The 13,622-nt window shown below is 38.8% G+C and overlaps 1 protein-coding gene across 2 annotated transcripts in view; it reads right to left on the reverse strand.

Moving 5' to 3' along the window:
- TAOK1 (TAO kinase 1) overlaps window positions 1-13,622 on the reverse strand; it is an 86,655-nt gene that overhangs the window by 51,470 nt on the left and 21,563 nt on the right. For both annotated transcript variants that reach the window (XM_084749193.1, XM_084749192.1), the window contains 2 exons: window positions 8,065-8,286; window positions 3,292-3,363 (listed from right to left, as the gene is read on the reverse strand). In XM_084749193.1, coding sequence (XP_084605319.1) covers window positions 3,292-3,363; window positions 8,065-8,196 — 204 coding nt within the window. In that variant the 5' untranslated portion in view covers window positions 8,197-8,286. The remainder of the gene's footprint in view (window positions 1-3,291; window positions 3,364-8,064; window positions 8,287-13,622) is intronic.

Genomic DNA, 13,622 nt, shown 5'->3' on the forward strand with positions numbered 1-13,622 from the left:
GCATGCCTTTAATCCCAACACTTGGGAGGCAGAGGCAGGTGGATCACTGTGAGTTTGAGGCCAGCCTGGTCTACAAAGTGAGTCCAGGACAGCCAAGGCTACACAGAGAAACCCTGTCTCAAAAAACAAAAAACAAAACAAGCAAAACAAAATACTCAAAATTAGTGAGTCCTACCCAAGTTTCATAGTCAAAGGCTGAAGAGATGGTTCTGAAGCTAAAAGCACTTGTTGCTCTTCCAGAAAACCTGGTTCAATTCTTACACCCACATGTCAGCTCGTAACTGCCTGTAACCCTTTTCTAGCCTCAAGAAAAACCAAGTATATACAAAGCACACATATATACATACAGGCAAACACTCATGCATATAAAATAAAAATAAATCTTACACATAACAACTAGTCACACTGACAATGATATAACACATGGGTATTTTTTCCCTCAGAAAGCCAACCTTTCTATTTTCTTTAAATAAGATTACTCTAAACTAAGCATGGCTGTGCATGCCTTTAATCCCAGCACAGGATCCTGTGAGTTCCAGGCCAGCCTGGTGTATAGCCTGGTCCAGGGCACAGAGAAACCCTCTCAAAAAGCTATAAAAGATAAAAATAAAAATTACTCTAAAAATATTAATTAAATTAATTTTATCGATTTCTTGAGGACTTTACAAAATGTATTTTGGTAATATTCATTTGCCCTCCCTGATATCTCCCACATTCACTCCACCTCCTTACCCACCCAATTTTTCGTTCCATCTCTTTCTTGTTTTAAAACCCATCCAGCTAGATGGACGTGGCACATGCCTTTAATCCTAGCACTCCAAAGGCAGAGGCAGGTAGATCTCTGAGTTCAAGGCTAGCCTGGTCTGCAGAGTAAGTTCCAGGACAGCTAGGGCTACACAAAGAAACCCTCTCTCTAAAAAATAAACAAAACAAAACAACAACAAAAACCTCATCCAGTCCAACTTGTGCTGCCCAAGTATTTCTGGGTGTGGGACTTTCCCTAGAGAGTGTGAACCTACGAGAGGCCACACACTTAAAGAAAACTGACTCTCCTTCCTCTACCAGCAATCAATTATCCCGACCCTCTTCTGGTCTCCCTGGGTATCAGGTACATTTGTGGGACCCAGAAATACATGCAGACAAAATACTCATATATGTAAAATGAAATGCTTTTATATATATTTTATATATAAAAGGAGGTCACAGAAAAAAAGGAGCATAATAACCTTTTTCCTACATATTTTGCTAAAATCCTTCCCTCCCTCACAAGTATCCTAAGATACAGATAACAATTCTGCCACATTCTTAACGCAACTCCTCTTTTGTGTGTATATGTAGTACATGATCATGTGTGAATGCAGGCACATACATTCCATGATGTGTGTATGGAGGTTAGCGGGGTGTTTTGAGATACAGAGCTGTTTCACTGCTGTTCTGTTTGTATACCAGGCTACCTAGGCAGCCAGATTCTAGACATTCTGTCTGCACCTCCCATCTCACCCTAAGAGCACTGGGATTACAGACAGGTGCGTAGTTTTTATGTGAGAAGTCAAATTCAGGTCCTCACATTTAAATGGAAATTAAGTATTTCATACTAGGCTTAAGAACATCTATCTCTGAGCTGGGCAGTGGTAGCGCACGCCTTTAATCCCAGCACTCAGGAGGCAGAGGCAGGTGGATCGCTGTGAGTTTGAGGCCAGCCTGGTCTACAAAGCGAGTCCAAGACAGCCTGCCTCAAAAAAAAAAAAAAAAAAAAAAAAAAAAAAAAAAAAAAAGAACATCTATCACTGATATTACTTTACAATTTCTTAATCAAACAGAGCTTCTACATAAAATCTATAACATACGTTTAAAATAAGGTTCAAAAAGTCTTATGAGCTTTAAACTTCAAATTTGAACATTGTATGGGGCAAAGTCTTAAAATTTTGTATTTCTCTGTGTAAAGAAAAATTTGTGAAGGAAAGCAACAATAGATTCTATAGAAAATGCAACAATAAAATACTAGTTCAACATATAACTGATAAACAGACTTTAACAATTATGAAATAAGTCAATCTATTGGCTGTTATTTTAATACAATAATAAATAAAAGTACACTTCTAAGAATGTCAGGTTGGGAGGGAGGGAGGAAGGAATGGGAGGACAGAAGTGATGGGATAACAAGTTAGTTGTAATCTGAATAAATTAATAAAATTTAAAAAAAAAGAAAATTAAACACACACACACACACACACACACACACACACACACACACAAAGAAATGTCAGGTTTTTAGATATCAAAATGATGGAAAGATTTAATTATAATAGTATTACCATACCTTCAGTGTAATAACCCACAAAGATTTACCACAAAACAGATTGAAAACAAATAGGAACCAATGTCTTTGAAAGAAACCCAGCAAGTCCACTTCTGGGCATATAGCCAAAAGAAATTAAAGCAAGGACTGAAAGAAATATTTGTACACTCATATTCATAGCAGTATTATTAATAATAGCCAAAAGATTCTATTTGTAGTTCTATTTGAGGAGTTTGAATTTACATGTGAGGTGTGAATATATGTACAGACAGATGTGACACATAAAAACACAATGGGATGTTCCTCAGTATCTTAAAAGGGAAGAAAGTGTGGACACATGTTACACTACATATAAGCATTGAGAATACTGTGTAATATAAAAGACTCTAGTAACAAAAGGACAGATATGGAATGAGTCTTCTTCCAGGCATATCCAACTTGCAGCCCTACAGGCTTCATGGGACAACTTGTAGCTAAAGATTACTACGAAATGCAGTCTAATACAAAACAGAAAACTTACTTAAAACATATTTTTTTTATAATTTTTTAAAAGCTCAGTTGCGCCGGATAGTGGTGGTGCACGCCTTTAATCCCAGCACTTGGGATTACAAAGCGAGTCCAGAAGCTACATAGAAACACCCTGTCTCAAACAAACAAACAAAAAAAAAAAGGAAGGGGGAGGGAGAAGGGGACCCACTGATTTATGATTATACACTTTTTAAAAAAATCTTTTTTATGATTGTATGCTTTCACACATAAAATGTCTATTTTAAATTTTCTTCCTTTTCTCCCATTGCAAGGCAATGGTGATGCACACCTTTAACTCCAGCACTTGGGAGGCAAAGACACATGAATCTCTGTGACTTCAAGGCCAGCCTGGTCTACAGAGCAAGTTCCAGGCCAGACAAGGCTACATACAAAGAAACCCTGCTTCAACAAAACAAAATGTATGTTTTCCTAACATGCCAAAAACATGTACATAATTCACCTACCTCAGTAGACTGCTTTCCACTATACGACATTTTCTTGATGGCCACCACTTCATTAGTACGCACATCTCGTGCCTTAAAAAGAAAGAAAGAACCATTGTGAAATAGAAGCCAACAGATTGAATCTGAGATGTTATTTCTTTGAGAATAAAGGTGTTTGTAACTAGTTCCAAAAACATCAAAATTACCTTTACTCTCAGAAAAATAGAAATGATGTAAGGCAAAAGAAGTCAAATGAGAGTCTAAAGATCTAATAACAACTCAGAGCTACAGTTAATAAAATTGTATTAAGGACTTTTGTCAAGTAGCTTTTCACTGCTTTTGTCATATACGAAAGTCACTAACCCTAAGGAAACAGGTTTAGGGTTAGGGGGCTAGAGAGATGGCTTAGTGGTTAAGCATACTTAGGGTTGTGGTTCAGTTACAGCACCAAAATTAAGCAGCACACAACTACTTGTAACTATAGTTCTAATGCAATCTTCTAGCCTCTGTAGACATCTGTCTGTCTGTCTCTGTCTGTCGCTGTCTGTCTCTGTCTCTCTCTCTCACACACATACACACACACACACACACACACACACACACACACACACACACACACACAGAGGCTGGACAGATGACACAGTGGTGAAGAGAGCTGACTGGTCTTTGCAGGAGTCAAATTCAATTCCCATCACCATAATGGTGGCTAAAAACTATCTGTAACTTCAGTTCCATGAAAGCCATACCTCTTCTGGCATCCACATGTACCAGGCACATACATGGTGTACATAAATACATGCAGGCAAAATATCCATACACAAAAAATAAAACAAGGTAGACTATTCTTGTGGTAGTCCTGAAGACACACATGGAGTGGGGGTATCTTTCAGTATATAAAAGGGAATAAAAGCTGCTTCATAAGAATGCTGTATGACCCTACAACTAAAACCTATTAAAGTTATACACCAATTTAATTTATAAATGTAAGTAAGAGGACTTAAAATTAAACTAAATTTTATAGGACATGAGGATATACGTATGACTCAGAGGGTAAGTCATTTGCCACCAAGCATGGTAACGTGGATTTGATCCCTGAGACCCATGCACCATGGAAAGGGAGAACAGACTCCTGAAAGTTGTCCTCTGATCTCCATGGCCCTTCCCCAACAAAATAAACCAATGTAAAAAAGCATTCTTAGGCCGGGCATGGTGGCGCACGCCTGTAATCCCAGCACTCGGGAGGCAGAGGCAGGCGGATCGCTGTGAGTTCAAGGCCAGCCTGGTATACAAAGCAAGTCCAGGACAGCCAAGGATACACAGATAAACCCTGTCTCGAAAAACCAAAAAAAAAAAAAAAAAGGCATTCTTAGCCTGAATTCTGCATGACATGAAAAGAATATTAAGGATAAAATATAAACTCACGACTTAACACTAAGAAACCATTTCATAATTCATATTTTATCAACTGCTTTGAGGCCAGATGTTTACGATCATGGGTGGCTTTGCTCTAGACTACCTTTACTATTATTCTCTTATCTCCTTTACTGACCTTCCTTAAGCAACAATATACTGGTTTATTTGGGGGGGTTGTTTTCTTTTGGGGTGGTTGGTTTTTTTCAAGACAGGGTTTCTCTCTGTAACCTTGGCTGTCCTGGACTTTGCTGACTATGCTGGCCTCAAACTCACAGATATCTGTCAGCCTCTGCCTCCCTGAGGCAACAACATACTTTCTATGCCTGAAGATTTGCCTATTCTAGATATTTCATTTAAAAGGAGCCACATGTGGTCTATTGTGATTATACTTAACAAAAATTTCAAAGTTCAAGACTAATTATGCTAAACATCTTTTATTTTAATATTTAAATATGCCTAATACTCATTTTCTAAAATACGTATCTTTATTATTGAATTCTAACAGTTATTTATATATTCTAGACAGAAGTCTACTTAAAATACAAAGCCAAACCTGAAGTTTTCTAAAAATCTGAAATTGCATACCATTGTTAGTAACATGTTCTACCTGGCTAGGACATGAATCATGCTTTTGTTCAGCATACATACTCTACCCAACCAGAAGTGACTTAGTAGCATCTTGATGATTGGTCATGGTATTCTAAGTCTTTGTGTTGAAATAATCATGAATTTACATAACAGAAGCACCAAAATATAAGAGCCATGAGATAACAGCAATCTTGGCATGCCAAAGAGGAAAATGTTTCCTTTGAGGAAAAAATATAGAAATAAGCCAGCAATGGTGATGCATGCTTTGAGCACATGAGAGACAGGAACAGGCAGATCTCTAGTTCATGGCTAGCCTGATCTATACTGAAAGCTCTAGTGCATCCAGGACGGCACAGAGAAGTCCTATCTCAACAACAAAGTAACCACAGAGGCTGGGGAGATGGCTCACTGGTCATAGCATTTACAGCACGAGAAACTGTAAGGAGTGAAGAGAAAAGCAGAGTATGGATCCCTAGAAAACCAACACAGTAGTGAGCAGATTTAAAGGCCCACATATAATTCCAACTCTGAAAGGACACAGGGTCACTGGAGCAAGCTGGCTAACAAAAATAGCCATAAGAGTGAGCTCTGGGTAAATCTTGCCTGCATGGCCATCTGTGTGCACACTGTACACATAAATTCATGAAAGAGAGAGCTCTAGCTCTCCCTCTCTCTCAACTGAGCTGGGACTCACTCAGGTAGACAGAGACAGGTGGGTCTCTGTGAGTCTGAGGCTACCCTGGTCTAAAAGCAAATTTTAGGACAGCCAGGACTTTTATACTGAGAATCCCTGTCTCAGAAAAATAAAATAAAATACAACAAAATTCTCAACTGGATTAAGAAAAAGCTATGTTAGCCAAGCATTGTGGTATGTGCCCCTTTACTCGGGAGACAGAGGCAGGTGATCTCTGTGAGTTTGAAGTCAGCCTGGACTACATAGTGAATTCTAGGACAGGCAGGGCTATGTAAAGAGAACTTGCCAGGCATGGTGGCACACAGTGGCAAAGGCACGGTGGCAAAGGCAGGCGGATCACTGTGAGGTCGAGGCCAGCCTGGTCTACAAAGCAAGTCCAGGACAGCAAAGATAATATAAAGAAACCCTGTCTCGAAAGCAAAACAAACAAAAAACCACCACCAACAACAACACAAAGCTAAGTTGATGTTGCTAAAAATTTACAGTAAAAACAATATTTCTGTTTGTTAAATTGTAAAGAAGGAAAGTAAAATGTATCCAAGTTTTGTTGTCACATCTTAAATTACAAAAATTGAGGCCACAGAACATGGAAGTACAGAATGGATGCTCTGAGGACATAGGAAAGCTGTATAAGGAAGGTTTAATGTTGTCTTTTCCCTTACAGGGTTCAATATTTTTAGGCTATAATATGAACTGGTGAAAGAGAAAAGGGCAAGGGGAGAAAACGTACAAGTGTTTAATGTCTACAAACACAAGAGCTACACATAATATAGGAAAATTCAAAAGAATTGCCATATGATTGACCTTAAAATAGCACTCTAGGTTACAGAACGAGGGTCCTGGAACTTCTGAGGATGATGACAGCAAGCAGGCTATAGGAGGCTAAGGAGACTTCAGTAAGGCAACAAAGATCCTATTAAACAAAAGAGCCTATTAAACGGGCAGTCTTCTAAGGATGGCATTTCAGAGTCACTCTTGTGTCTGCAGAGTAACTAATACAAATCTTGCCAAAAGATATATTTAGGGTGTTATATTTTTATTTCCCTAAACTTTTATCTTAGTAAAATATTTGTAATTTTGTCCTTGCTTACAAGCAAACGCTAGGACAGGTACCTGGATCAAATGGTGACAGAGCCTTTTATATTTATAGCAAATCTTTTTCAACCACACCTGAGGTGTTTGAAGAAAGTGCCTGGATAATCACAGTACTAGAGGAAGGATGGTTCTCAAGGAAACCAATCCTGTGCCAGAGAATCTCAACTAGTATTACACACTCAACTCTCACCCTTGGAGAAGGAAAGCAGCTGAAGTTTAATTAATCACAATAGCCAATAACGTAATAATAACCTTATGTAATAAGTAACAACAACAAAGGACTTGGGATCTGTGAGAAAGATGAGGACATATATCCAGTGGGCAAGAAAATGACCTAACTTAACTCCATGTGGACAGAAGCTCCTACACCAAACAGGATTCTAGGCCTCAGTCTACGGATCTTTTGCTGTATTACTTAAAATCCTAAATGTGTTTCACTTAATGCTTTAAAAACTTAATTACATCCAGGTGCAGTGGTACACCCCTGTAATCCCACCATTTTGGGAGGCAGAGGCAGACAGGATCTCTATGAGTTCAAAGCTAGCCTGGTCTACAAGGCAAGTCCAGGACAGCCAAGGCTACACAGAGAAACCTGTCTTGAAAAAGACCACCCAGCCACTCCCGAAAACAAAACAAAAGGACAAAAAACAAAACAAAACAAAACAAAAACACTTAATTACACCCATGGAAAAAGTTGGGGGATCCCCCAATTCCATAGTTAAAGGAAGTAACAACCTGGAGCTTACCACTGGCATCTCAAAAGTGGGAGGCATTTTTATAGGATTGGGCCCAGGTGACAGCATTTCTAGGTAGTTTTGAAACCGAACTGGATTAGAGAATATCCAAGTGATGTCAGCTGAAAAAGTCATTGCTTGCATAATGCATATTTGATATATGTGGTGTAAAAAGCAGTGAGAGAGCAGGGTTTGTTTTATTCAGCAAATTCCTAATCTCTTTGACATTTTTTTTATTCCAACATTACTGGCATCAAGCCTTTAACTCACAAAATAGACTGCTCCAAAGCTCCCATGGCCGATTTCTCTGAGATCTGTGAAGAGCTTTTCCGGATCTTCTTTGAAGAAGAGCTCTGCAATTTCAGGGTCCTTTAGACTGCCTGCTCTGTTAGTTGATGGCATCCTGCTGAGCAGTCAGCTGTCAGATTCTAATTTTACACTGCTATCCCAATGCTTGGTTCATCTGTATGAATGAAGCCACGCTGGCATAAACTAGGAAAACAAGGGGAAAAAAAGTAAAGGTTGTTAAGAATAATTAAAAGATCATTTGCAGTCATTATCTACAAAATTATATCAGATGTAGAATGTTTTTTAAAAAGTACAGTTTTTGATGGCATTAGTTCCGAGGCCTCATCACAGTCACCAGGGCACTTTAAAAACAAAGCACTCTATAACACAGTCCATTTAAATGTTATTTGGACCTGTAAGCCTTGGAAGGCTTTTTACTACTTAAATTACCCAATTTTGACAAAGCTAGCAAAACAGACAACTAATAGACTATTAAAAACACACATGAAGCCGGGCGGTAGTGGCACACACCTTTAATCCCAGCACTCAGGAGGCTGAGGCAGGTGGATCACTGCCAACTTCAAGGCCAGCCTGGTCTATAAAGCGAGCCCAGGACAGTTAAGGCTACACAAAGAAACCCTGTCATGAAAAACCAAGCCAAAAACAGAAAAACAACCCACACATGAAGGGCTGGAGAGATAGTTCAGAGGTTAAGAGCATTGTCTGCTCTTCCAAAGGTCCTGAGTTCAATTCCCAGCAACCATATGGTGGCTCACAACCATCTATAATGTGATCTGATACCCTCTTCTAGCAGTCAGGCACACATGCAAGCAGGATGTTGTATACATAATAAACACACACACACAATAACTCATCAAATGTGGTGGCACACACCTTTAGTACCAGCACTTGGGAGGCAGTGGCAGGCAGATCTCTGAAAGTTCCAGGCCAACCAAGGCTATCTACTACATACTCTGTTCTTTTATTTTATTTTTTTTTTCAGACAGAACTTCTCGGTGTAGCCCTGGCTGTCCTGGACTCACTTTGTAGACCAGGCTGGCCTCAAACTCACAGAGATTCATCTGCCTCTGCCTCCCTGAATGTTGGGATTAATTAAAGGCATACGCCACCATTCCTGGCTTTTTTAAAAAGACTTATTTATTTATTTTATGTATATGCGTGCTCTATCTGCATGTACACCTGTAGGCCAGAAGAAGTCATCAGATCACATTATAGATGGTTATGAGCCATCTTATGGTTGCTGGAAATTGAACTCAGGACCTCTGGAAGAGCAGACAGTTCTTTTAATCTTCAAGTCATCTCTCCAGCCCACACCTGGTTTTTTAATTTTTAATAATTTATTTTTATTTTATGTGCACAGGTGTTTTACCTACAGGTAAGTATGTGTGAGGATGTCAGATCCCCTGGAACTGGAGTTTTAAAGCTGCCATGTGGGTACTAGGAATTGAACCCAGGTCCTCTGAGAGAACAGACAGTGCTTAACCACTGATTCATGTCTCCAGACTCCCTGAGGCATATTCTTAGTAAACAAAACAAAGTGCTGGAGAGATAGCTCATTAATTAAGTGCACGCACTACTCTTCCAGAGGACCTGCGTTGATTCCGAGTATCCACTTTGGGCAACTTATAACTGCCTTAATTTTATCTTTGGAGACCTGATAGCCTCTTCTGGTTTGTACATGCACACAGGTTCATACACACAACACACACACACACAATTTTAAAAATAAAATAAGCTGGGCCGGGCGTGGTGGCGCACGCCTTTAATCCCAGCACTCGGGAGGCAGAGGTAGGCGGATCACTGTGTGTTCGAGGCCAGCCTGGTCTACAAAGTGAGTCCAGGATGGCCAAGGCTACACAGAGAGACCCTGTCTCGAAAAACCAAAAATAAAATAAAATAAAATAAGCTAGGCATGGTGGCACACACCTCTACTCCCTGCACTCTAGGAGGCAGAAGAAGTAGGATCTCTGAGTTCGAGGGCAGCCTGGTATACAGAGTAAGACCAGGACAGCCAAGGCTACACAGAGAAAACCTGTCTTGAAAAATAAAAAAAATAAAAAGTTACAAAATAAAACTTAACACCCCACACACATACACATACAATCACAATAGCACAAAATGTACTTGGAGGGTCTTTTTTTTTTTTTCCAACAGGAATCAATGATGTTTATATATACGAAAATACACAAAAGATAATTCTGACACAATAATGTAATACATTAATCAAATCTAACATGTCTCTAAGAAATGGAGAATGAGGGCCAGTGAAATGGGTCATTGGGTAAAAAGGATTACTCCTCAAGTCTGATGACCACAGTTTAATCCCAGGAACCTAGAAAAAGCCAGGGACAGAAGGTTCTAAGATGTTCTATAATGTAGGAGAAGCAAGTCCCAAAAGCTGTCCTCTGACCTTCCCATGTGTGTCAACAGCAAGTACAGGCTCACAATCATATGTATCTCTTTCTCATACACACAGATACACATGAATTAGAAAAAAATACAGAACATAGACAAATGGTATCTCATAAATTTAATTTGCCCGATTAATACATTAAAATATGGCTGTTATCATCTGACTCCGTCCATAAGTAAACCTAGAAAAAAAATAGTAAATTCCTTGGTGATTCTACTACCAATTCCTTTATATCAGGATCATCTAATGCTTAAAAATGAATGTCATAGCCAGGCGTGGTAGCACACGCCTTTAATCCTAACACTCGGAAGGCAGGGACAGACAGATCTCTGTGAGTTCAAGGCCAGCCTGGTCTACAAAGCGAGTCCAGGACAGACAGCCAGGACTACAAGAGAAACCCTTTCTCAAAAAACCAAAAAACAACAACAACAAAAAAAGTCATATATTGAGAAACATAAGAACCTAGGTTCTACAATAAACTGGCTGGATATAAATCCCCACACTATTGTAATCTGTGAGTCTTTTTCTTAAAATTTCTTAAATTATAAAACAAAAACAATCTACTTTATACAGTACTTATAAGTGTTAAATGAATAAGTTCAGACTCCTAATATACCATAGTTAAGCACCATAACAAATGTTAGCTATTTTCTTTTAAACTTCATTAAACTTCTAAGAAAGAAAAGTGCCATACAATTCTTTCTATGCCCTTTATATGACTTCTAAGCTGATCTTATATTTTTGTTTTGTTTTGTTTTGTTTTGTAACACAGTTTCTCTGTGTAACAGCTGTGGCTGTCCTGAAACTCATTTTGTAGACCTGCCTGCCTCTGCCTCCCATGTGCTGGAATTAAAGGTATGTGCCACCACCACCCAGATAAGCCGATCTCATTTTAGTGAAATAACAGAACCAATTAAAAATTTTAATTTGTAAACTTTATGTGTATGTGCATTTTTGTCAGATGTATGTACATGCACCACATGCATGCCTGGTGCCCAAAGAGGTCAGAAGAGGGCATCTGATCCCACAGAATTGGAGTTGTGAGGCACCATACTCGATATCAAACCTGCATCCTCTAGAAAAGTAATAAGTACTCTAAAACACTGAGCCATCTTTCCAGACCCCAAAAGAACCAACCTTAATTCTTGCCAGAAAATATATTTGCAAGTATATAAAACACATCTTTTGTATCTCTCTGTAGCAATATCATCCTGTTATATTTTATTAAGTATATTCGTGTTTATTATATATTATGGTTATATAATGTAAACCTATTATAATTGTATAATACAAATTATTGTGCATTATATTATACTTTTATATTATATAATCATAAAAATGATTTAATACCTTTGTTATTAAATAAATTTATTAAATATGTGCACATATTCATATATACATATATAGTTAATTTGAATCCTGTCTCCCTACTTTTTCTAGTTGTTTGGTTGGCTGGCTTTTTAGTTTTGGTTTTCATTTTTTGTTTTGTTTTGTTTTGTTTTTCGAGACAGCATTTCTCTGTGTAGCCTTGGCTGTCCTGGACTCTCTCTGTAGACCAGGCTGGCCTCGAACTCACAGTGATCTGCCTGCCTCTGCCTTCTGAGTACTGGGATTAAAGGTGTACGCCACCACACCCAGCTGGTTGGCTTTTTTCTTTTTCTTTTCTTTTCTTTTTTTTTTTTTTAAGAGAGGATTTCTCTGTGTAGCCTTGGCTGTCCTGGACTAACTTTATAGACCAGGCTGGCCTCGAACTCAGAGATCCTACCTGCCTCTACCTCTGGAGTGCTGGGATTAAAGGCATGCGCCACCACACCTGGCCCTGTTTGTTTGTTTTTAAAGACAAGATCTTGCTATATGACCCAAGCCTGCATTCATTCATTCATTTATTTATATATTTATAAAGACATGATCTTGCTATATGACCCAGGCATCTCAAACTCATGTCAACCATCCTGACTCTGTCTTCTGAGCAGTGAGTGGCATTACAGACAAACACCCAGGTCTAGTTGTAACATGCACCCAAAGTCAGTTATAGTGCACATCCCTCTAAGTTCAGCACTCAGAAGGTGAGGACAGGAAGATAAAAAGTTCTAGTTCACTCCCAGTTACAAAGCAAGCTTCAGGCCACTAACACCAAACCATACATACGATCTGTTTTGTTTTTAAGACAGGGTCTAACTGTGTCGCCCGGATGGCCTAAAGCTTGCTCTGTAGAGCTCACTGGCCTCAATCTCAGAGACCTGTCTGGACCTATCTACTAAATGCTGGGATTACGATCTTCTTCTAAAAAGACTAGATAAAGCTGGAAAGATGGTTCAGTGACCAAGAGTGCTACTCTAGCAGAAGACCTTAGCTCAGTTCCACCATCAATTATCAGGTGGCTCACAAATACCTGTAACTCCAGTTCCAAAGTATCTGACACCCTCTTCTGGCCTCCTGCACATGTGGAACACAGATCGTCACACAGGCTCACACATAAACATACATATAAATAAAATAAGTATTTTAAAACTATGTAACTATATACTCTCAAATATGAGTTTTTACAATTAAATAGCATCTACATTTCCTTAAATCACTCAGGTAATTAACAAGATAAGCCAAAAGCAACAGAATCAGAAAAGACTCAGAACACACTCAGTATTACTTACTGAATGAGTCAACAGTAACGATGTCAGAGTTTTAATGAAGGGGACATTATTGGCCCCCAACAATTGATTTAAAATCATAAGGCCTTGTTAGTCCAAAGATTTAGGTCTAGGAACTGGGCAGTGGTGGTGCACAACTTTAATCTCAGCACTTAGGAAGCAGAGGCAAGAGGATCTCTGAGTTTGAGGCCAGTCTGGTCTACAAAGTGATTTCTGGGACAGGCAAGGCTACATAGAGAAACCCTGTCTCCAAAAAAGAAAAAAAGAAAAAAAAAGTGGAAAGAGATAACCAAATCCACTAAGTTGTCTTCTAACTTATATTTTAGTGCTTATAGCCTCCCTCAAGAAATAAAATTTTAAATGTCAATTTACATCTTGTTATTTATTCAATACATGTATAAAATAATCTATCCTGTGGCAGCACACATCTGTAATCCTAGCCCTGAGAGAAGAAGACG

This window comes from Acomys minous (genome assembly GCF_964271855.1).
Source record: "Acomys minous genome assembly, chromosome: 12".
Classification (NCBI taxonomy): Eukaryota; Metazoa; Chordata; class Mammalia; order Rodentia; family Muridae; genus Acomys; species Acomys minous.